General features: G+C 33.7%; 1 protein-coding gene across 1 annotated transcript; it reads left to right on the forward strand.

Annotated features, from left to right (window-relative positions):
• Positions 1-1,590: 1,590 nt before the first annotated feature.
• On the forward strand, positions 1,591-26,590 carry LOC117336715 (multiple epidermal growth factor-like domains protein 10). Its single transcript, XM_033897328.1, has 10 exons — positions 1,591-1,602; positions 4,247-4,337; positions 5,710-5,835; positions 7,621-7,740; positions 8,583-8,603; positions 21,260-21,394; positions 22,840-22,974; positions 24,036-24,147; positions 25,497-25,588; positions 26,544-26,590. The coding sequence occupies exons 1-10, from the start codon at positions 1,591-1,593 to the stop codon at positions 26,588-26,590; spliced, it is 891 nt and encodes a 296-aa protein (XP_033753219.1).
• Positions 26,591-27,021: the final 431 nt, after the last annotated feature.

The following is a 27,021-nucleotide window of genomic DNA, read 5'->3' on the forward strand; positions in this document are numbered from 1 at the left end:
TCAGTGGCGGGCGTAACATTTACCCAGAGGCGTGTGAACAAAACACGTATCAACTTTTCTACCACAATACCCTGTGTTATTCAACTCTCAGACCATCAGTTAATCATTACAGCTGTTGATTAACAATCTGTTTATACCACACGTGGTATAAACTTTGTACGCATTTCGATTGGCTAACACGGTGAACTTTGACCCAAGCTGCAATTGTTATTTTGCAATTGTATTTTTTAAAATTTGCAAAAAACACTCGCTAAAGCTCGTGTCTTTTGTAACTTTTAAAAAATAACTTACTCGTGTGAAATAAATTCCATATCCAACAACCACTCGTTGTGTAACCTCTATTTAAACGCATGAATAATCTGAAAACTTAGGTTCCGAATGATTTCCAATATATTTGATAAAAAGCAATGTTGACATTAAATGCAGAAATCGGTTAATTAAATGTAATATAACCCCATATCCAGCCAATAGCCCGAGGGATTCTTACATCTGGGTAAATCAGTTTGTGGTCATCTACCGGAGTGAGCTCACTATGATACTTTATGTTACGTAAATGTGGAAAAAGATGGATTACATGTTATTTGTTTCCTGGTTTACACACAACTGTCAAATACCAATAATTATCCAAAAGAAGAAAACAGTCCATTGTTCAAAGCACACGTCTATAAAATACAATTCAGCCGTTTGGCTCATGAACATAAAATGTATAATACATTATGTGATTTCAACATTGTAACTTATGTGTTTGCTACATGTAATACGTCGCCATAATTTACAAATCTACGCCAAGTTATATTGACTCAGCGTTTTATACAGAACAATTAATCTGGTTACAAATATGTTTTATAAGACGTAGATTTGCATATAAATATACGATTATATGGTAAATATTTACATTATAAAATAGGCCCTGATATTATATAATTTCATAATGATGTTATCAATTAAGTATATAACAGCCATCAAGTCATATTGATTGAAATTCAATGATCATACCATACAAATTAGTTGGTAATATTCGCGGCCATGCGATACACCGCGATAATAAATACATAACGAATATTAATAAGCTTACGCAAAATTTGATACTCGCGAACAAGGTCCGACTGAGACAACTGCATACAATAAGTCTCATCAGTAGTTTATCGTTAGTTTTGTTTTATTATTGGGATGACATTAAAAAGCTGTATCAACATTATAGTAAAATCGGCATATCTTAAAATGCCGTAGTACTATGTGTTAGACAATAATAAAAAGTTTTTATCAATCTGGCATGCAGCATTTATTTGAAAGTTCTTGCATTTCTCTTTGTATGATTTCAATGTCTTTGTACAACATTACATAATGCCACAGTGATGCCAAACAAATAATGGTAGGATAATGATGTCAAATTTAAAGACGAAATAGTGTTATATACCTGATCCACTACAATATATTTACATTTGCTCCGCATTTTCCCATTGACACAATGCTAAGAGGCAGTTGCCACCATACGCCTATAATACCCAATGCCTCAGGCTATAACACCCAGTGGGTCATGTGACTTTTAAAAAGGCGGTATTTTTTGAGTTGGTTTAGTGCTTTTCAAAGATGACGAAAATGGTAAGACAATGTAAATAGAAGTATTGAACAGTGGGTTTAATGTTGTTGTAGTCGATATTGCAGCAATATGTATGGTGTGCAAATGTAGCATGGAACCCTAACGAGTTCCCATGCCATTTGCCCACCATACATCTTGCTGCCATATCGACTATAACAACATTGAAATCACAGTTTATTGTTTAAATGGCTGCATTACGTGTAGTCCTTTTAGCTACTTTGTAGCTAATACCTTGTACTTCTAGTCTTCCATATACATTGGTGATGGTAAGGTGCAATTACTATCATCACATAATATCACAGCTATGTACACCACGAGGATTTGATTAATTACAAAAAATATTTGTTTTCATTTCTTCGTCATTCATTCACATGATACCACGTATGTAGTGGACACTGATATATCAGCATTAAGGAAACATCTCAGTGACAACATCCGGGCAACTGTACGACTACAGGAAGCATATTTCTTCTGAAAGACATGGACCGGACACGATCTACATCCGGTATGCCACTTGTTAATCAAAATATTCATAAAGTAGGTGTGTGGCCTATTGGCAGGACATATTGCTAATAATATAACAAGATGTCTTACTTTCAATATGTTGTGCTGGTGTGTTTAGTCCTTTGTGTGAGGGGGAAGGAGGAGAAACTTCTGTGTACGAAAAGGACCAGGTATGTTGAGAAATAGGCAACCTGGGCGAGGAACAAGTTTAAATTGTTCTTTAAAGAGATTGATGGAAATAAAGCATTCCATATTTTAAAGAAAAGTGAAATGTATATTTTTTTTATTATTATTAATTAATTTAGAAAATTTGGTTTGCTTTGTTTTCATGTTTTCGTTATTTCAGTATTACTTGATTGTGGTTGTTATAAGGAAACCATACATTTAACATATATCAATAACAATTATCTGAACAGCAAACGTTTCGTAGATATTTTGATTGGCAAGATGCCTAAATATTGATGAGTCAAAGCATATTGAATTATCCAAAATCATTTTCACGGAAAAAGCAGGTAAAAAAATAATCTAAGTGAAGTTAATCAAACGAACGATTGTTGTAGGTCTGATTTGATATGTACTATATTAAGTTCATATAATTTTCAATATCCAATTTATTTGAATAAAAACTCCTATTTGTTACAAGAAAAGTTTCAGAAATCCCTTTGATATACAGAAAAAAATTCAAAACATTCACGAATATCGGTCAATAATTACACAATTTTTTTACTCTGTATATGAAGACACATCTAATATCATTTTCATTATTTTCTATATTTCATAATAAATAAAGTAATATGTTTCAAAAACCTATAGCGTCAACCGCTTTTGACGTAAAATTTATCAATAATGAAATCATTGACAATATTTAAATCTTTGCTGTAAAGGATATCTACTACCTGAGACGAGTCTTTATATTACACGCATGTATTCCTACAGATTTTCAAATGGATTGGAAATACGTTACAGGGAAGTGCGGGGTTGCTGTGCTGGGTACACAGAGGTGACAGGCGAGCAGTTATGTATCAGTAAGTTACGCTCTTCTACAGAAATATATATATCTATATATATATATACCAAATAAGTAAAAGGTTTTTAAAAGATATCTTTGTCATCTTGATCACAAGCGCGCTCAATTTATCTGACCGCTTGAAACAAACATTCAGCGAGCGAGTAGTGCATATACCAAAGTAATAAATGTGATGGCCATACATCACCACATCAATGTTGATGTGTGTTCCGTTGAGTAGCTGGATAACTCTCTTCTCTTTACAGATCAATAAACACCAATTGAACATTTTATCTCCAAATTGAGATTTTATTGAAATCACATTACCCTGGATTCCAATGTCCAGTGCATAGTTTCTTCAAAATTAACTCGAATTCTAATTTTATATCAGTCAACCCATTTCACACTTTCAACAAACTCAATAATAAAATCCTTTAAGCAATATTAGCTTTTTAATTTCGGTTGATATATGGTTTTATCAACAACATTTCCATAGATAAACTAATTTCTAAAGTGTCTGTCTGTATCTATTTAACTTCATTAGCTCAGCGTAGCGATTGCGATCTACTTCTTGTCAAGTTTCCTGATAGTTTCATAACTGTTTTCTAAATAATGATTCAAATGTTAGTTGCTATCTGTAAGAGAAATTTGGTACAGATAATTTTTGCAAATGCAAGCTGTCGAAGCCTGTCTGGAAATTTTCTTTCTATATGAAGTTTTTCCTGTTTTGTGTTCTTTATTGAATTTCGCGTGTTTATCTTCACTTCCCTGATTTTCATTATGATACTTGATTTCGTGATGACAAGTGCTGATAACATTTAACACTGATAATGATATTAATATGCGTAAGTATTTAAAATTTCGACATTGCTTGTCTACATGTGATATGCATTAAATTGATTAAACGTTCATGGTTTTATTTTTCACACGATTACCGTTGGGATGTTCAAAAAATAAGAATGCTACATTCATCTCTCATTTGATATATTGATATATTCATTATATTGTGTATAGAAAAGGGTTATAGCAATTAATATTGAATTTCTAATACATTCAAAGAATAATGACAATGAAATAAAGAGTAAAACACCGCTATGATATATTTTCTAAGGATACTCCTTCTTGTGTTATTACAGAGTGTCCCATCTGGACATATGGCTTATCCTGCAGACAAAGATGCCGCTGTGCTCGTAAAAACACCAAAAACTGTGACCACGTCACCGGCAGGTGCGTGTGCCGGCAAAACTGGACAGGACTGGCATGCGCTATTCCATCTTATCTGTTCAGAGTGAAACGTGGGTATATTGTAAATATAGCAAATACAACCTTTCCGATTTACTTAAGAATGCTTGAAGGTGAAGGCGATAATATAAATAAGACAATTCCATATTCCTTATAGACTAGTTGATATATGTCAAGATTAATTGTTATCATTTTACAAATACCTTTCATTGAAGCATTCTTTTGACGTAAATGATTAAATAATCCTATGGCGATAATAGCAATAAGACAGTTACGTATTCATTATAGACTACATTACAAAGTAAGTTATTGTATAAAACTCTACAATAAATGTCAAGTGTTGTCATTGTATATCTTTTATTGAACATTCTTTAGACGGAAATTTGAGAAACGTATAGAGAGGACTTGACGACAACAAAGCATTGTACGGTTATATATTTACCGCATAGAGTGTATGTGTATACTGACACGTTTTACTTAATGCACTATTGATATATTTCTTTAACGTTAACGCGATTTATGAACTAAGTACTAACTTATTCAGTTAAGAAGAGTAACTAATAAAATGTAGTAACACGTACGTGATTTCCACAATGTTTTTAATTGTATATACTCTTTAATTTCGTCTATTGACAGACGCGTGATTTACTGTTTTTTCCCCACAGGACAAATCCCGACCATGACTCGTAAGTTTACAAAGAATGCTTACTATCCTTTCTGTTTTCTTTTCTTTACACCGTTTAAGTCATATTTGTTAAATATCCCTTTTTCAGAATATCAAAAATCCAAACACTGGAAAATCATTTGATTTTGCATTAATCTTCACCTCATTAGTATATTATTTAATTTGTTCGGGTATATATTTTCAGTTTCATCAGTCTTCTTATTCAAAATGCTTGCAAACACATACAGACGTCATGATAAAGGGTGTGGTTAAATTTACACATAAAACGCAACCGTTACTTTAAAAGTTCTACAATATACAAGTTTTAACATGGATAGACACTGACGATTATCAAAGTCAGATAACCATGCTTAATAATAAGTTTCATATGTGTTTTATAAATAAAAAAAAACTAAAAATTAACGAACACTTAATTCTACAATCAATGTTTTTTTTTTTTTTTTTGGTTTTTTTTTTATTTCAGAAATATGCCATTAGCACTATTTATGTTTTGTTCGCGAAATGCTGTTGAAGTAACGACTAGCAAAACTGTATACAACATTTTCAAAACTGCATCAAAATGACTCGTTCTTTTTAAAATATATTATTGAGTTTCACAAACGTTGTTTGAAATTCTTAACAGTTACAATATATTTTATTCAAAGACTATTTTTTGTTTAATGTTGTCCTCAGCTCCAGCACCGCCAACTACAACTCCGTCAATATGCAATTCATGTGATGGTGACGGCACCGCAGACTGCTCGCCAAACACCGGCTGTAACTGTAGAGATGGATATACAGGGACCTTTTGTTCAGAGAGTAAGTATCTCGTACCTGACATTGTATTGAATGAGTGTCCATGTTCTCTGTATATGAGGAACATGAATGAAGCCAAGTCCTTTTAGGAAGACTAGTTTTGTACACAATATCGTATGGTGTGGTCATTTATACAGAATGCATGCCTATCATCATGCGTCGTTGTACAAATATACATAGTATGCATTTAAAATATGCTTGGTGATAGGTGTAACGAGTCTGACTATATATGTTATCAACACTAATTAAAGACATATCATTACGGTTCCCGATTTCAATATTTATATTCAGATATAATCGGAAAAAAATAACAAGCATATGCTGGAAATGTGGAGTTTTGTTTCACAACTCCGGTAGGAATTATGTTTTGAATTTTCTATAAGTTTCTTTAAGTTTACGGATGGACGGCGTTATAGCGGTAGGACACAGAGTGTTTCTACTTTGAGTCCCGGTAAAGTTGATGCTTATCCCTGAAGAGATACATAACTCTGTTGTGTTCTAGTCGACTCGGCTCTGAATGTGTACGTGGTAGGGACGTGAAAGAAATGATGTGTGTAAGCTGTTAACACCAAAATGGCAGCTCCAACTGTATGCTGCCAGGGCTGTTAAAGGGCCAATAACCACGGATACTAGTTTGTGAATCACTTTGAGAATGTGTTGTCGCTGTGATATAGCACTATATAAAACCCAATATTATCAAATTATCACCAAACCACATACATCAATTATATAATATTTCTGCCGTATTCATTGAAAAAAAGCTTTAACAGAATAATAAAATATCAATTGGAGGTTCACATATAAGTTTGTTTACTTTACAGGAGTAAGAACGACGACGCCAAGTGAGTATCTACTGGTTATTGTATAATGATCTATTTAAATAATCCATTTCAAAACAGATTTCCATATTGTTGTTAAAAGAGAACATTAATAATGTGTATTCGGTAATATTCGCGGTGATTCAAAATAGCTATTTTCGCGGTATATAATATAGTGAAAGACTATCCCGTCAATGTTAAGTGCTATGATTCAATATCAAATTCTATACACGTGATCGGCATCTCTGGCGGACTTGGAGGAAGTCATAACTTTCTCTGTTTAGGAGACACGGAGAAACCTAAATACGTTGGACTTAGAAAGCGTCTTATAATTTTTGCAAATGTATTTGTTGATTGTTCAACAAAATGCTTAACTTCGCAGAAGAGTGTTAAAAGGAAAAGAGCAAGTGGTAACAATGACTCGTACAGGATTTATGATGATAAGGATTCAATAGGGATAGAATCGGGAAGACAAGTGTAGGAATTGTGTATTAAATATATGCATGTATAGCAATATTCTACGGGTGATAATTGATATATCTATATATATATACATAATGCAAGATATTTTTATAGTTTACGTTAGGAAAAGTGTTGCAAAAAGGCGTATCAACTATTAAGTTTTGTTACTACTATAATTACGTGCACTCATATGACCTCTTTAGCCCACAAAAGGCATATGTAAGGTTACAAATCGCTTAACCCGCTGGGTATCCAAGGTAATTATTAAAGTCAGTCTGATCTCTGAAAAGAGGGATGCATTTCTATAGCATATGTATTAATGTAGCATGTATGCTTTCCGAGAATGAAAGTAGATACATTATACCCCAATTCGTAAAGGGGCGGGGAGTATATATAGTGATGTTTCCGTCCGTTCGAAAGTCCGTCCGTGACAGGCTTTTGCTTCCCAGCAACCTTTCATATTACTAATATTTGTATAACTCATTATGTATTTGTGTTTTTTCAACAGCTACGACGCCATTTGTGGATACCGTTTGTGATTTCTGTATTCAAGCAAACACACAGAGCTGTACAATCAACGGGGGTTGTGTGTGTCGCGGCGGTTGGACGGGAACATTTTGCCAAACACGTATGTTTCATAAAACTGAATATATGATGCCTGTATATATCTTTTGATAAATCGTTGTACTGCTTTCCAAATGAACATACTAAGTCATATTTCTAAGAAAGATGTCAATATGCCAAATTAACATTATGGATGAATATAACTTCCTTCCTACATTTTAACAATGTTAGGCCCTTTCCGATTTTTTAATTTTTAACACTTTTATCTTTAGCCTGATTGCTAAGTCCTTGATAAAAAGTTCTATCTTTCACATATAAATGTGTTCTTCGTTTGCTTTTTGTTTTTTTGTTTTTGTTTTTTTTTTTTACAAGCCATCGTCCTATTAGGTAGTTCTATATTGCATGTCTTGCAGGCGTCATGGTTAAAGTCTTAAGTCTTAGCATCCAATCGAGAGAGTAGATTGGACATTTGAGTAAGATTGTTCATAACACCTACCTTCGTTAAGATAATGTGAATCTTTTGCAGCATGTCAAAATCATCAGAAAGGCAACTTTATTGTATAACATGTATGTGTGTGCAATAATTGTCTTAACGTAGAGAAAAGGTTTATAAACAAACGGTTGACATTTCTTTCAATATGAGTGTCTTCTCGCCTCCTTTCTTTATACACTTTGCATCACGGAAAGACCTAGAAGGACTAATGATTTGTGTGACGAATTTTATTTATTTTTTATTATCTTTTTTTTTTTTATTTATCTATTTATGTTTTTGTTTGCCACACTATCCAACTAAATGGTGTTTACTCAGTAATTGCTATTATATTAGATTGATGTCTATATTTTATTCTTAAATGCAATACGTGATGTTGTTATGTATTGTAATAAAAACGTATGCTTTATTCACAGAAGCAGAAATTACAACCACGGGTAAGTATCTAAGATGTTTTACTTATAAATACTAATATAATACTTATATAAGTATAGCACTATTCATATCCCGTCAATATTATCAATAGCAGGATTTTGCATTGCCAATTAATATTTCCTTGTCAAAAACCGTCATCAACTTCTATACGTGATATCACAATGGATATTCATTACAGTTATAATATCCCGTATATGCATTTCCTTAAATCATTCTCCATAGCCTATTATCACAAGTATTAACCGGCACCAAATACATATCGCGTTATGATAATTGATATCAGCACTGTCATTGATATCTAGATATCAACATTCGCATCTACTATTTTCCCGTTGTAATCATTGATACGGTATCAACATTGATGTCCGGTAATCGTGATTGACATCCCTTAATTATTAATATCTCATGATCTTCAGATATATCCTGTTATCGTAATTGATAACAACCACGTTATCACCATTCATATCTCGTTCTTTTTATTGATATCCCATTATCATCCTGGTTATCACGTCATAACAATTTATATCATGTCATCAACATATACGTCAAGTCAAAATTATTGATAATCATTTATCATCAGTTATATTCCGTTATCCGCATTTAGATATGATTATCACAATTAATATCCGGTGGACAGCATTTATATCCGGTTTCCTCCATTTCTATCCGGCAATCACCATTAATATCCAATTATCACCATTTATATCCGGTTATCACCATTTATATCCAATTATCACCATTTATATCCGATTATCACCATTTATATCCGGTTATCATCATTTATATCCGGTTATCACCATTTATATCCAATGATCACCATTTATATCCGGTTATCACCATTTATATCCTATTATCACCATTTATATCCGGTTATCACCATTTACATCCGATTATCACCATTTATATCCGATTATCACCATTTATATCCGGTTATCAACATTTATATCCGGTTATCATCATTTATATCCGGTTATCACTATTTCTATCCGGTTATCACCATCTATATCCGGTTTTCACCATTTATATCCGATTATCATCATTTATATCCGGTAGTCACCATTTATATCCGGTTATCACCATTTATATCCGATTATCATCATTTATATCCGGTAGTCACCATTTATATCCGGTTATCATCATTTATATCCGGTTATCACCATTTATATCCGATTATCACCATCTATATCCGATTATCATCATTTATATCCGATTATCATCATTTATATCCGGTAATCACCATTTATATCCGGTTATCATCATTTATATCCGATTATCACAATTTATATCCGGTTATCACCACTTATATCCGGTTATCATCATTTTTATCCTGTTATCATCATTTATATCCGGTTGTCACCATTTATATCCGGTTATCATAATTTATGTCCGGTTATCATCATTTATGTCCGGTTCTCACCATGTATATCCAGTTATCACCATTTATATCCAATTATCCTTACTGACATCTCGTCATTACCGTGATATGCGGGCATCACCAAATATATCAATTGATGACCATCAATATCCTGGTCTCGCTTTGACGTCAAGTCATTATCATTGTTATTTAGTCGATATTTACCAAGTATAGACCATTACTGAGGTTAATATAGCGTTATACCATCCTGGTAGAATCAAATATTGACCGAGGATTGGTAAGTGCGGTGGAATCACCATCATGCCTCTATAATATATTTTTCTTATTTAATATTTTATATCAGATCATCGTCCTCGATTTCACATAACTACGTTTAATAACAAGTCATCATCCTCGATTTCACATGACTGCGTTTGATAACACGTCATCAGACGATTTCACATTGCTACCTTTTTCATAACACATCATCAGCCTCGATTTCACATCTCTACCTTTTATAGCATGTCATCGTCCTTGATTTCACATTGCTTCGTTTGATAACATGTCGTCACCCTCGATTTCTCGTTGCTATGGGGTTTTTTTTCGTTCGTTTTTACAGGTTGTTTGCATTTATATTTTCTGAGAAAAAAACCTAAATGTCTTGGTTTTTTTTTTACTGTCATTCAAAATCCGAAATTAATTTATTAAATATATATAATCCACTTCGCAGGACCACCAACAACTACGATTACTACGACTACTACAACGACGGGTAAAGTCTTCTTTTTTTTCATATAACGTCATTACAATTGGTATCATAACATTATATTTAATAGTCCGTCATCAGAAATGAAATTACATCGATATGGTTGATATCACGTCATTATCATGAATACCCAATCTTTATAATCGATAGTCAGTCATTATATTTTATATTCCGCCGCGACAATTGATATAACGTCACTATAATTGATACTCGGTCATCATAGTTGATACCACGACATTGTAATTATTATCATATCATTATAACTAATATTACATCATTGCCAATGGTACTCCGTCATTATGATTTAGATTCTGTTATTTTAATTGTTATTTCGTCATTCTAATTGATATTACATTATCATAACTATTAAAATGTCATTATAATTGTTAGTCCGTCATTATGATTAAAAATGCGTCAACGTAACTGGTTTTAAATCATTATGATTTAAAATGAGTCATTATAATTGGTATCATATAATTATATGTACTTAATACATGTATTATGTCAATAAAATTGAAAAGTCGTCATTTCATTTTGAATCCCTTCATTATAATAGGATTCCGTCATAATGATTGAAATTCGTCATTAAAATTGATATGCCGTCATTATAATTAGTTTTCCCCATTTTAAATGATATTACGTCATTGCAATTTACATTTTGCAATTATAATTGGTATTTCGTCATTGTCATAGTAACCACGATATTCTTATTGATATTACGCCGTTTCAATTGATATTCCGTTATTATAATTGGCATTACGTTATTATAATTGACATGACGTCGTTCTAATTGGCATGACGTCATTAAAGTCGATATCCCATTGTTATAATTGTTAGTACATCATTATAAAATGTATAGCATCAATTTTATTGGTATTTCGCAATCATAATTGATGTTCTGTCATTATAATTAGTATTACGTCAGTATACTTGGTGTTCCATCATAATATTTGTTATTCTGCCATTATGATTAATATTCCGCCATGTTCATTGATATTACGTCATACTAATTGATAGTTCGTAATTATATATGATATAACGTTATTTTATTTGTTATTTCGTCTTTCTAATTGATATCACGTCATTATAATTGATGTTATTATGATTAGTATTCCTTCGCTATCATTGTAATTACGTCATTCTAATTAATATTCCTTGATCATAATTGATGTTTTGTCATCAAAACCGCTATATCGACACATTGACCTTTGATATCTTATATTATTCAACATTTAAATCTTTTCTTGGATAATTGAAATTCCCTCATATTTCGTCTCTTTACTTAATGTGACATTCATTTTTGATATCATAATTGATATTTAGTAGATATATTGATATTTTGTTATCATCTTGTTATCAAAGTGTAATTTATTATGAGCCCTAATATGCTGAGAATAATACGAAACACGTTTTTGCATTGATAGTACATTTTCTTATTGAGGAAAACGCAAATAAGCATAATCCGTTGCGATTGTTGGTCGTACGATCTTCTGTTACTTTCTATGGAACCGAGGTTTGGGGATGATTAGTCCTGCTAGTGCACTGGTAAGATCTACTAGTGAACTTATCTCACCGAGGTTCATAGGCAAAAAACTCTGCTAGTGAACTCTAACTCCCCGAAGTTTGTGGATGTTCAGTTGCTGGTGAACTCAATCTAACCGATGTTTGTGAATAGTAAGCTCTACCGGTGAATTATAAGACCTCCGCGTTAGTGCATTTTACGCTTTTCTGGTGAAATCTAACTTCCCGAGGTTTGTAAATGGTAAGCTTTATTGGTGAATTATAAGTCTCAAGTGTCTGTGCATTATACACCCTTCTGTTGAACTGTATCTTCCCGAGGTTTTTTTTATTGTTAGCTTTGTTTTTGAATATAGCTCCCCGAATAGTAAACTGTGCTGATAAACTCTAACCCCAAGGTTTGTGAATCAAATCTTTGCTGTGAACTCTACCTTCCCGGGTTTGTTGGCGATGGACTTTTATGGTAAACTCTAACGCCCGAGATTTGTGGGTAGTAGATTCTGCTGGTGAGCTCTTACCTCCAGCAGTTTGTGGGGGTAAACCGTTGGTAAGCTCTAAATCCACGAGGTTTGTGGGTTCTAAGCTCTGATGGTAAACTCTAATTCCCCGAGATTACAGGGTGGTACATTCTACTGGTGAAATATAACTTCCCAAGGTTTGTGAACAGTGTACTCTGCTGGTAAACCCTAACTTCCTGACGTTTGCCGCTATCCTACATGCCACGTTCGAACGTTATTTAATAGCGTCGTTTACGGATACACTGTATATTCACATACTTCATGATAGTTGTAAAATTGTCCAACATCTTAAAGTAACCAATATTGTGACACGTGTTTTAATGGGCAATTTACCATCGCTTTTTTTTATTATTTATTAGCTGTTTTTGCTATTTCCGACATTATTCTGGATTTCCAGTGTCCTGTGTGGATGTCCAAAATGTTTGGCCTATCACTTACGATTCCTAGAAAGACGAAACATTTATAATGCATTAATCGGCATACAGTACTTAATATCAAACTCCTAGTCTGCATGTCTCAAAGATACCAACAACATGTTACATTAATTTGTAGCTTTTTACATTGCATTTCATGGTAGCATCGACGTTTTGTGATCAGTGTGTTGCCGAGAACACACAAAGCTGTGCGAACGTTTGTACCTGTAAACCTGGCTTTGGAGGACAGTTCTGTGCTGACGGTAGGCATACAATGAGCAGACATAACTCGAAAATTAGAATTGCTACATATTGATTTATATAAGATAATAAAGTTTGATATTTGATTTCATGCTTCAATGATTTAAAGTATTGGTGAATATTTATAGCTTGCCCCGAATGGACATTTGGATCTGGTTGTGACGCCTGCCAATGTACCTCAAACAATGCCATCAGCTGCAACGCTATCAACGGCTTCTGTAGTGAGTACAGAAATTACTTTTATTACATTATTTACTAATGAAATGCAATATATCCTGGTAGGATATACCCAGATATCAAAGCAGTTACACTCTGATTAAAATAAAATAGCATATTACATGACGATTGATTCAGTATAAAAGTGTAATATAAGATACTGGTATATAAATGTGTAGACATATTATAGCCTTACCAGAGAAACTTCTGTTGTTCGATGCCTCAGTCAAAAGTACTTTTTGTACCTAATCATACATAGTTAGACATAAAATTTTGTACTGAACCGTTGGAAATTACATCTTACTTTTTTTTAAATCTAAAATTACCTATAAAATTCGAAATATTTTACATGCTTCATATTTGGTAAATGATTTTGTGATGATCAACATATTTTCTCCTAATAATGTCATACACAGGACTTGGTATAGGAAAAATGAAATAACATAACATTAAGCCATTAAAATAAAAACTAATCACATCTGCTCGATGATAAATGATCTTATCTTTCTATCCATAGTGTTTTAAAGTCTACACTTACACATCAGATAATGTATGAGCTTTTAGTTCATACAAGATTTTATAAAAAGAGTCTTAGAAGTTTTTATTAAAAGATAAAAATCAAAACTTACCACTTACATCAAAAACAATATTTTGACAAATTGTAAAGTCAAACGTGAAGGAAAATATCAAACGAAGGCATCCATTTTGATGCTTAATTATCCAATCATGACGTTATGTCATTACCATATTCTGACGTACAAAATGAGCGTGTCATTTACGACCACACGAGGAAATATGTTGTTTTTTTTTCTGGAAAATTCGACTGTTCTTGGTGACGGGCACATTCACTTCTATTTGTTACCCAAATTGTATTATTATCGTCGGTATAAAAGTATCTGGTAACAGATCTATGCTTAAACAAAAAGGAAAACGAAATATCATTGACGTCATATTTCTCCTTTACTCTTAGGACAGTAAAATGATATTCTAATGTTTAGCTTGTCAGCCGTACTTCTGGGGTACCTCCTGCTCTAATACCTGTCCAGATTGCAGTTCAAACCGACTGACAGCTCTTTCCTGTAATGATGTGACAGGGAATTGCATCTGTGCTGATGGCTACATTGGATCTACGTGCATTATAAGTATGTTTAGTTTGGAAAGGTCTTATGTCAAACGTGATGACGCTAAACGTCTGCAATGATTACATATTGTTACGTTTTTGTGTATGGATCACTCTGACACGCTAGGTACAATTGTATTAAATAATTAACATTCAAACTGTTTTCAGAGAACATCGCTGTAAATGATAAGATTTCAAGAAAAATTATCTTGCCCATGTCATCCGAAACAAACATCGAGAGGCCGAATTTTAAGATATAAGGAAAAGTGAGGATTTGGGCGAATAAGGTGTAACAATAACGTCCGGAACAGTAGGAACAATAGTGTGGCCCGGAAGACAAATAATTGCTACTTGTTTCGGATAGCATGGGTAGCCACACGGTTTTTGAAAATATGCTCCAACCTAGGGATATTTTCCCTCTTTAATTAATTAATAAAATTTTAAAAAAAATTGCAGAAAGTAGATTCGCAGTAAACACTGAATATTTGGTCTTGGTATTTCAGCTTGCTCTTCTTTCTTCTACGGTACTAACTGTTCTTCAAGGTGTACTTGCATCGTGGACAATTCAAGATCCTGCGACCATGTGACTGGCGAGTGCTATTGCTGGCCTGGCTACACAGGCAGTAATTGTGAACAATGTATGTATCATCACTCATTATGGTATATCAGAGTATATGTCAATGGTGTCTTCATTCAATGTTAAAAGATCAAGCGCCATAATGAACCTTTTTGGAAAAACAAATATTCAAACACATAATCAATTGATGTAGGTGAAATACTGTTTAGTTTTACACTTTTTAAATGGACATTTAACTTCATGAACAATATTTCTAGTGATATATATATTCCTGGGTACCAGCTTCTATAATGAAAGAATAACCGTAATGTGTACTGAAGTGTTAATTGATTCTGTTCAGTTGCTTTTGTATAAGGAGCTTACAAAGTTGCATGAACTAACAAATTGGAAAAGACGTCTATGTTCCATATATTGAAAGTGAACTAGGTGTGATAAATGTGATAATATCAAACATGTTTAGCAGTAGGGCGCTTCTTGATATGTAGTGGGATACTGTTATAAATTTTAACCTGATCTGTCCCTAGTATGCAGTCAGTTTACTTTCGGACAAAATTGTCAACAAAACTGTTCCTGTGACAAAAATAATACATTGAGCTGCGACGCTGTTAGCGGAACATGCTCATGTGATCAAGGCTGGACTGGAACGTCGTGTAACGAATGTAAGTGAAGCATCTGATACAATGTACTGCTATGTACATAGTTAAATATAAACAATCATAACAGGACGTTTCATAGACAGAAACAAAGAAACAAAAACAAAACAAAAACAAAAAACAAAACAAAACAAAAAAACAAAATCAAAAACAACAACAACGATGTAAGCGATAATATGTTTACATACTTCTATAGTATAACATTCGTTGACTATATTCGTTGATATACATCAATGTTACTATTTGTATAGACAAAATACGACATTAAAATATCCGAGTAGATATAATTGCACTCATATGACCATTCCACAATTTAAACTACATGTTAACATAAATGACTATAAATTTCCATCCAGCGCGTGCCCATAGAGACGTTATAGTTCACTGAAAAAATGGTTGTATAATAAAAAATGGGATACGTATTGGAGCCTAAATATAATCAATATGTACATTCTATTAGAAAGGATGTAAGTGGACATTTAATTTATACAGCTTTGCTGTGAAGTATACTATTACGTCATCTACAATAACTATAATATATAGGCACGGCCGATAAATTCGGAATTAATAGTAATAAAAATGAAAAAAAAAACATGTATATCTTTATATTTACATTTCTCGTGTGTGTTCCATATATAACCTTACTAACGAAAACATTGACAACCTTTCCCGCCAAATTAGAATAAGCTATTCAATGATTCCAATAATTGTTCTGCTGTAACGTGTATTCGTGTAACGTTAAAAAAAGAGAGTGTGGATTAAATGTTTTAATAATATTAAATACAAATCTAGGTTAAAATGTTAATGCAAATAAAACAAGAATTATTCCCTAATTAATCAGTTAAATACAAATTAAGTTAATAGGTTTTTTTTATATCTTAGCAATGGTTACATTAACAATATCATGTTGTATATCTGCAATATCACAGGTTTTAAAAGTGTTCTATATTCAATCAGGTATCCCAAAATAATTAAAACTACCAATTCGAAAAATCCCGATGTGTGAAAACAATGCTATGTTTTCATGTTATTTGATAGATATTGGGTAATCCAATATTAATCAAATGGAAAAGGAAGGGAACACGTTAAATATAATCAAATAACATGTATTTCTGTCAAAATAAATCAATCACTTCACATCAAATTATACTGAAGTCCAAAACATTGCTAATTATTTCTGTTCATTTTCTTCCCATAGAAATAAAATAATTTGAACTTCAATAATTTCTTTAATATACTGCTCTGCGATGTTCTATATTTAAGCAAGCAACTTCCAATTGCAATCTAAATTTTATAGTTGATTGAGGTAGTCAGACTGATTCTAGATAAATCATAAAACTGGACATTTTTTAAACCCCCGCAACGATGTTAGAGGGGTATACTGGAATCAGGTTGTCCGTCTGTCTGTAGACGCATTTTGTCAGGACAACTCCTCCTAAACCGCTTGGCCGATTCCAATGAAACTTCACACATATGTTAATGACCATGTGTAGATGTGCATGCCACTTTCTTTTTCTCAATATTATGGTTGCTATGGCAACTTGTCACTATAATAAGGTTTTCCGATAAGAACCATAACTTGAAGTTTGTCCGGACAACTCCTCCTAAACCGTAGGACCAATTTCAATGAAACTTCACACACATATAGAGGACCATATGTAGATGTGCATCTCACTCTCTTTTTCTCAAAATTATGGTTGCTATGGCAACTGGTCACTATAAAATGGTTTTCCGATAAGAACAATAACTTTAAGATTGTCCAGACAACTCCTCCTAAACCGCCAGGCCGATTTCAATGAAACTTATTACAAATATAGAGGACCATGTGTAGATGTGCATGCCACTTGCTTTTTCTCAAAATTATGGTTGCTATGGTAACCGGTCACAATAAAAAGGTTTTCTGATAAGAACCATACCTTTTTTTGCTTGTCCGGACAACTCCTCCTAAACCGAAGGTTCGATTTCAATGAAACTAAACACAGATATAGTGGACCATGTGTAAATGTGCATGCCATTTTTTTATAAAAATTATGGTTGCTATGGGAACTAGTCACAATAAAAAGGTTTTCTGATAAGAACCATACCTTTTTGCTTGTCCGGACAACTCCTCCTAAACCGAAAGACCAATTTCAATGAAACTTCACACACATATAGAGGACCATATGTAGATGTGCATCTAACTCTCTTTTTCTCAAAATTATGGTTGCTATGGCAACTGGTCACTATAAAAAGGTTTTCCGATAAGAACAATAACTTTAAGATTGTCCAGACAACTCCTCCTAAACCGCCAGGCCGATTTCAATGAAACTTATTACAAATATAGAGGACCATGTGTAGATGTGCATGCTTTTTGCTTTTTCTCAAAATTATGGTTGCTATGGTAACCGGTCACAATAAAAAGGTTTTCTGATAAGAACGATACCTTTTTGCTTGTCCGGACAACTCCTCCTAAACCGAAGGGTCTTTTTCAATGAAACTAAACCCAAATATAGTGGACCATGTGTAAATGTGCATGCCATTTTTTTATAAAAATTATGGTTGCTATGGGAACTGGTCACAATAAATAGGTTTTCTGGTAAGAACCATAACTTAAAGTTTGTCCGTACAACTCCTAAACCGAAGATCCGATTTCAATGAAACTTCACACAAATATAGAGGACCATGTGTAGACGTGCATTTCACTTTATTTTTGTCAAAATTATGGTTGCTATGGTAACTGGTTACTATATTACTGGGTTATCTTAGTTGGCCTCTAATTAACAGTTCCAATTCACCATTGACTTGTGCAGATTGCGGGGTACTAGTCAGCTATCCTGGCGACAGTTCTAATTTACTTAGGGATTAGTGATAAAATAAACGTTTCGCAATCCACAGATTTATCTAAGACTCAGATGTGGATTTCACTTCACCTCCGCACCATTTATACGAATGTACACCAGCTTATACGCAAACAATTGCAGTTTCTCAATACCCGTTATGCAATTTAATACTGGAGTAACGGGTTCTTTACGTTATACTGTATGATATTATGTATACAAATTACACATTGCACCATTTACAACATACGGGGCGAAATTGAAAATTTAAAAGATAATCAAATGATTTGCAGAACACTGAATCAACATGAGATTGTAAAAGAACTGTCATACTCATTTCGGTATTGTTGGATGTTTATAAAAATGACGGTCTTGTGACGAATACTATGGATGTTTCAGCCTATGTTTTGGGAGCATTAGTTATAGCAATACCGTTATGCAGCCCTTTTCTTTCGAGAGTAAACCAACTAGGTTGAAAACCATCCTTATTTCGCTATTTAAATTTTCCTTGTTTATCTCGACATTGAGATATGCAATACATTGTCATAACGGATATTACTTATCACTTTCTTATAATTGTTTGTTGTAGCGTGTTCAAACTGGACTTACGGTAACAATTGTGAGAAGTCATGTATTTGTAATCAAACTAACACCCAGCTATGCGATCACGTGACCGGCCAATGCTCATGTAATCCAGGTTATCAGGGACAGACTTGCAACGAAGGTGAGAACCGTACCAATCAACCGAGTTAGCTAGGGACTAACCAACCAATTGTTTTCCAATGGACTTTAGTGTTAACGTTTTGGAGTATTTCATTCAAATTCTTGAATTCAATATGACAATTATGGATTATAACAAAAGTTTAGGGTCTGATATAACACCTAATAAAAAAAAAGTTTTCTCCAGGGTAGCCATTTTGAAAATGGTTGAATTTCGCTGTAAAAATTATCAAAAATCTTAAATGTTTACCTGTTAATTATTATTACCTGAACTTTTGGGAAAAAAAATCAATCGGACTTACGAAATTTATATCAACATTTCTTATTGATAGTTACCTATCATGCTGCATTTCTATTTTTTCGCTTCATAACATACTGACCAATCAGTGGCTGCCAGACATTTTATCCTTGGCTCAACTTTCTATACACTGGGGCTGTTTCAAAAATCTATTTTTTTCAATTGGTTGGTTGTTCCCTAGCATCTCAACACTATACTGAAATGCCATCATCCAACCAGCAAAAATTGCACTGTTCATAAGACTCGTATCGATATGCCCAGTATTATTAGAGGGATTGAATCTTTAAAGATATCACCTTAGGTGTGTGACCAATCTGATCACAATACATATCATGCTTATACAATACTATACCCGCCAAGTTATTCTGATGGTATGCAAGACCATTTAATTTTATTATAATTAGCAGTATCTACCCACCCTGCAGATTAGGTAGAAGAATGGTATCTGTTGTCTCCATCGCATGATTCGAAGATACGAATTTTAGGATTTGGCCTTATCTTGTCTCTTCTCTTATTTTTTTTTTTTACTTGCCATTGCCTCAACTTTGTATTGTATTGTTGCCCCAGTAAGAAAGGCTTTTGGTCCTGCCCCCTGACCGAAATAATAAAAATCTCTGAATACGGTAGTTGCATTTGTACTTCCTATTTAACTCTCAGTAGTTTTTGAATGGGACGAATGGTGTTGTCCGTTGTAATTACAATGTGACTAGGTGTGGTTTCTGCTAATGACTTTGGGCAGTATAACGGGAAACATTATAATGTTTGCGCTGAAGTGTCTCAGTGGCTTTGTTAAGGCAGCCCAAGTTAAAGTAGTTCACATTGTTTAGATGATAATGTATAGTATCTGTTTCTATTGTTTATTGATTGAAATTTCATGTTATTATTTGCTTATGTCTATATTTTACATTTTTGTTTTGATTGTGTTCCTAAGTCATCAGAATGAGTCTCATACTTAATAATATTGTCATCATTTTAATGTACATTTTCATTCCAAACCTGTTGCTGGAGTTGTGTTTTTTTTTAAATTATAACTGAAGTTCAAAACTCAAAAAGTTATATACTTTTACAAAAATGCACGCTGCATGAACGCTTTCACAAAATGGTTTAAGCACAAACAAGTACACCAAAAGTGTGCTGACAGCGGACACGGAGACAAAAGCTGTTGTTGATAGGGCTTTATACAATAAAAAAAACAAGCATGGAAAATATTTGAAATATTCGAAATGAAAACCAACAAGAAAAATACCATGAAATGTAATACATCTGAGAAATTTGAAATAGAATATAAAATATTTGTCAAAATTAATGACAATGAGTAATATTTGAATCAAAAAAATACTTTTTCTCGTTGAATTTGCATGGTACACATGTAATAATGCATCATCTTACTAACAGTTATATTGATATGATCAATACAATATGTTTCAGTTTGTCCAGAATATTTCTATGGTGTGCAATGTCAGGGTGTATGCGAATGTGACAGAAATCTGTCCACTTCCTGTGACCCCGTGACTGGAGAGTGTAATTGTATCACTGGCTACGACAGACCAAACTGCAATACTAGTAAGTAACGTCTTATTTCCTTTCCATATTTATCCAGACATGTTTCTAGAAACGCAAACACGTGCTATACACTCAATTGATATGTAAGCGTCCTTTAAATCTAAGAACGTGCCACCCTTGATGTTTATAACAGAGACAGCCGTTTATCCTTATAAACTTTGTTCAGGACTACATATTATTAACTTCTAGAGCATATGAAGTCATACAACATTATGAGCATTATTGAATGAGACTACGGGATGGAAAACACGTCGCATACTCTAAAGAAGGTAATATTCGTGGTGGATTTAACTACTACACATAAGAGCAATACTAGCAAGGTACAATGCACTGAGAGTCAATTGTTAGGAACTGTCATGCCCAGGTGTTAATTAGGTAGGGTACATGACGACAATTACATAATATAATATGCATCGGAGGTAAAATAAAGGGACAAGGTTAGTTTCATAACCAATAGGTTTTGATCGGGTATTATTTCTACTCATACTATTGTGAAGTAAAACGTCTGTCGATGCAATTATATATAAAACATATTTTCGATACAATTCTGTCTTACAATTTCTTCTTAATTGAATAAATCAATCAAGATCCTTTAAACAATGGTTTCTAATCTACTCATTTGACTGTCATATGGGAATTTTGCCTATTTTGATGCCGAAACCCGTATTTATTCCCTATGCAAATCATTTGTTATATTTCTGTTTTTCTTTTTAAATAAAAAAAATTCAATGCTAATTAAAAGATAAATGAATAATAAAGGAGAGTATGGCGGCACGAGAAAATCAATACTTTGTGTATTAATGTAAATGCTCTTCTTTTCCGTGATGTCTAGCATGTCCGGATATGTTTTACGGTGATGTGTGCGCCAGCTCATGTGCGTGTCCATCTAACGCGTACGCAGTGTGTCATCACATCACAGGCGCCTGTACATGTACACCTGGATATGTAGGAGATGTATGTGAAACAGGTGAGAAAAACAAATAGCACAAAACAAAATAAAGATACATTGTTTTACACATTATTAATAGAATGAATGTGTGTTTAGTTTACGGCAATGTTTAGATAAATAGTTCAAAGGCTACACGCCAAAAAGAGAGCTAACTATGTTTATAGTTTTTATCTACGTTTTCACACTAAGGTTCTGTTTTCATTTTTCCCATAATGGTCATTTTTTCATACTTTAAATGTGATTCTTAAAATATATATTTTCTTGCAAAATATATTTGTATCACTGAGTACTTTTAAAATCATTGTGTTCGACCGTTTCATTTTTTACAAATAGATCTTAGAACATTCAGCCAAGAATGGCGATTTCAGTATATTTCAACTTAAACTTATTCTCCTAATTAACTTAATACCTATGATGGATGTGGTAATTTAATAATTCAACATATATCACCGGTAGGGGACACTAAAAGACAAAATTGTTTGGGGTTGTTTTTCAGAATGCCCCGACAATTCGTATGGAGTAAATTGTCTAGGTGCATGTGACTGTCAGGCCATCCAAACTTCTTACTGTGACAAAGCTATAGGTGTATGTGTTTGTAGCAGTGGCTGGGAGGGCACCAGGTGTGATACAGGTAAGATGGCAGATGTCTGTTGTGTAACAATGGTTTGGGGGCGCCAGGTGTGATACTTTTAAGGTGACAAATGTCTGTGTATAACAATGAGACCACCAGGTGTGATACGGGTAAGATGACAGATATCTTTGTTTGACAATGGTTCGGGGACACCAGGTGTGATACAGGTAAGGTGACATATGTCTGTGTGTAACAGTGATTGGCAAGGCACCAGGTGTGATACAGGTAAGGTGACAGGTATCCGCGTGTAACAATAGTTGGCAAAGAGCCAGGTGTGCTACAGGTACGGTGACAGATGTTTGTTGTGTAACAACAGTTTAGGGGCATCAGGTGTGATACGGGTAAAGTGACAGATGTCTGTTGTGTAACAATGGTTTGGGAGGGCACCGGGTGCGATACAGGTAAGGTGACAGATACACTGTATCTGTGTTTAACAATGGTTCGGGGGGGGGGGGGGGGGACACCAGGAAATTAGTAAATCGTACGTACTAATTACTAATCCGTACGTACGAATTATTAAATCGTACGTACGAATTAGTAATCCGTACGTGGCCCTAATACGCTGCCGTATTTATTTGTTATTGTGTCAAATGATTGAATGGAGGTAAGAAAGACGTGATGGCCCACACTTTGTTTTTGTAAATATATTGAATTTAATCCCAATATTTAAGTCATGTCCCTTCCATGAACTCCGTATGCTGAGATTTGATTCTGTATTATATTACAATGAAAAATGACGAATTTAGAAAGTCATTGTTTATTCTCTGTTCATATCAAGATTAATCCATAATACCTCATTCTCAAGTATGCTTGATCATAAAACATGTTGTGTTGTGCAATTCGGTGTTTTCTTAGTTTATGATGTGTACACTTGAGAAAACATACATTGTTATCAAACTTTTTTTTAATTAAAGGGACATTATTGACATTTCGTTAAATATGACTTATTTCTTGTAGATTATTGATTTAATTAAAATGTACTTATTTTCTCTTATAAATACATACATATGTATTATGGACACAGAAAGCAACTTTCAAATATTTGTTTATTCGTTTTGAAGCCAGTGTAACTGATGCCTTTGTAATATCGACCGCCATTGTTGGAGTGATTGCCGGAGCAGCTACACTTCTGCTTGTGCTCATCATTTTGTTCATTCTGTGGAAAATCTGCAGGTATGTATTATTTCCCACTTTTACTTCGAATAAGCCTTATGCAGCCTAGTTTATTCCATATTTCTTTCAATTTATCCTAGTTTACATTAAAATAAAAAGCAATAGCTACAAAAAGAGATCGATAAGAAGCGGTGGTGTTACTGCATCTATTAAGAACAAACAAGGTATATAGACATGTTTATTACCATTCATTATTCAAATCTGTAGCACTCATGGAAGTTACTTTTGACACATGTTTAAATATTGAAAAAATTATCAAGTTCCCGGCATGCGAAGTGACCTTTATGTACAGTTGGTAATATCCGTAAGTGATTCGATTTCGTCACATTCGTCGTCGTTAAATATGAAATATTTACATTTTGGTGGCAAAGCCATGATATAAACGAAGTAAACATATTTGCAGTCTATGTGACCATAATTGACACCCAAAACGTGACATCAATCCATGCCGCGCATGAATATATTTACCCACCGGAACTACTTCTAACTAGCGTAGATCGTTTTTGATGTTAATTAAAAAAGTATCAAAAAGACATTTTATACAATATTGTTTCACAAATAATGAAAATAAATTGAACAGACTGTGTTATTTTCGTATTATTTCAATGCACTTTTTTGTTTGCCAATCTGAACGTGACAATTGAATTTTGAAAAAAAGAGGCTGTTCTATATGTCGAACCCCATTGACGAAATCGTTGAATATTGGCATTTTTTATGCTAACTCAATTTTAATTTTCAAAAATAACAAAACGAATATGTCTAGAATGTAAATATAATCGTTAAACTGTCTTTTTTTGGTGTCTTTGGTCGATAAAGATGCCAGAGCTTTGCAAACAACCATGTCATATTGTTCGCTTCATATTGTGCTATGCTAGCGCACAATATGACGTTTGTTTGGAAAGCTCTGGCATCTATATCGACCATAGACACCAAAAAAGACAGTTTAATCCTAAGATAAACATCAAGCCGATACGTATATATACTTATGCATAAAAATGTAAAGTGAAAAATATTTACAAGGCGGTGTTTCTCGGAAATTAATTAGTTAAAGCCGCAATGTGAAATCTCTTAACAATTTTTAGGCCTTTGTCACGAAATGACGGTGGGGGCGTACCAATTAAGTCACGATATATATTTTCAGTATTATTCCATGTGCATGATGACGGTTATATGCCTTCATAAAAAATACTGGTTGAGTAATGTGTATTTTGTAAATGCAAAAGTAATAATTATCAATATCCATCGACAAATAACAAATTTATCAGTTAAATTGCTGAATATCACATACTATCGAACACGAAGAAAACAAACAAAAATGAAGTTATACTATGTTTAATGTGGTATGACAGGTGTTCCTGTACTGAAGTTAAACACCGAGCACATAGGAATAAAGGAGCCGTTGTATTGATGAACTCGCCCATCACTCCCGGATCAAACAACGGTAAGTTATCACTAGAGAATTTGTTCAGTGATGCAATGTAAAATTCACCCAGAAATAAACGCCAATATCTCTAATAACAATGTAGTTCAAAGATAATTCGCAAGAAATGTCAAATGATTGTTTTCTGAACTAGTTTCGCAATTTCTAGAAAATTGCAAAAGTTGGATGCAGAATTGCAATGTACGAAAGTCCTTGGACTCAAATAAAAAAAAACAGTAGAAATGTAAATGCATTTAGCTCGTTTGTACAAAAAAGCACATGTTTACAATTGTACCTCTGAATATGAATACAGAAACAGATACACTATGCGGATAATTTTGAATAAAACTGCACGACATATCTATATATCAATCTTTTAATGACTATTTGTGATGATGATATGGGCAAAACGTATGAAAATCAAAAAAGTTCGGATACTCCTCTCCAGCGGATATGATACGAACCCTTTCAGTGTGATATTCACACATTGATCATTTTGAAAAAAAAAAACAGTTTTGTTGTGATACCAAATCAGTACAAAAGAATCTAAACAAGGCATGCAGGAAGTCAGCATAAATTTTGTAGATTTTTGATTAAAAAGCAGAAAACTATAAAATACAAACGATCTCGTTCAACTAACCTCAGTATATAACTTGAAGGAGACCAAGCGTTCCGGAAGGTGAACCACTTCTGCTTCATTGTCGACATCCGTTATGTAAATGTTGAACTCAACAAGTATCGTACATATATTTGAACACTTCGTTTAAAGAATGGCACAACAAATACATACACAACCATTATTATATCTGCTCGATGTAACTTTCATTTTCATTCACAGTATTTCCAGTACTGTTACCTTCCCTTTAAATCAAACCGATAGTTTTTGTAAAGGTGGAGTTTTCGATATCAATACATACAGTACTCATTAGTTGCAAAATGTTCAAATTTAATTTTCTGTACTATGTTGATTTTTCAGCTGCAATATCAGCCATGGCAGCCGCCACGAACACAGCTGAAGCATGATGGGATATATTACTACAGTGCAGACCTTAAAAATGCAACCGATGCAGCCGATGACATCCAAGAAAACTCTCAAAACAGTAAAGAGATGGACACATACTACTATAGCGGCATTCAGGGTGCGCCATCTACGGCTAGTTTTCGGAAGAGCACCGCCTAAATCTACTGGAAACGACACCTACTATGATGATGGCGAAGTCGGTGGGCTTGTGGATACAGGCGTAGGTAAGACAGAGAAGGGGAAAGCCCCATCGACACCCAGTTCTTATCAGAACGTCTCATCACTTGCTGCTAAAAATAAAAATATTCCTGGTGGCACGAAGATCATCCATCCAGCATTACCTGTCCCCTCCTGTGCCTCCAGTTCCTTTGCCTTCTCGGATGGTTCTTCCACAGTCTGGAGCTGATCGCAATACTTCGAAACCAATTGCAAC

This window comes from Pecten maximus, chromosome 10, assembly GCF_902652985.1.
Source record: "Pecten maximus chromosome 10, xPecMax1.1, whole genome shotgun sequence".
Classification (NCBI taxonomy): domain Eukaryota; kingdom Metazoa; phylum Mollusca; class Bivalvia; order Pectinida; family Pectinidae; genus Pecten; species Pecten maximus.

Excerpts from the sequence above, each read along its gene's own strand:
- LOC117336715 (XM_033897328.1), top strand. Across the intron at positions 7,741-8,582 it reads GGGAACATTTTGCCAAACAC|AAGCAGAAATTACAACCACG; the intron begins GTATGTTTCATA and ends CTTTATTCACAG. Across the intron at positions 8,604-21,259 it reads AGCAGAAATTACAACCACGG|TTTGTCCAGAATATTTCTAT; the intron begins GTAAGTATCTAA and ends AATATGTTTCAG.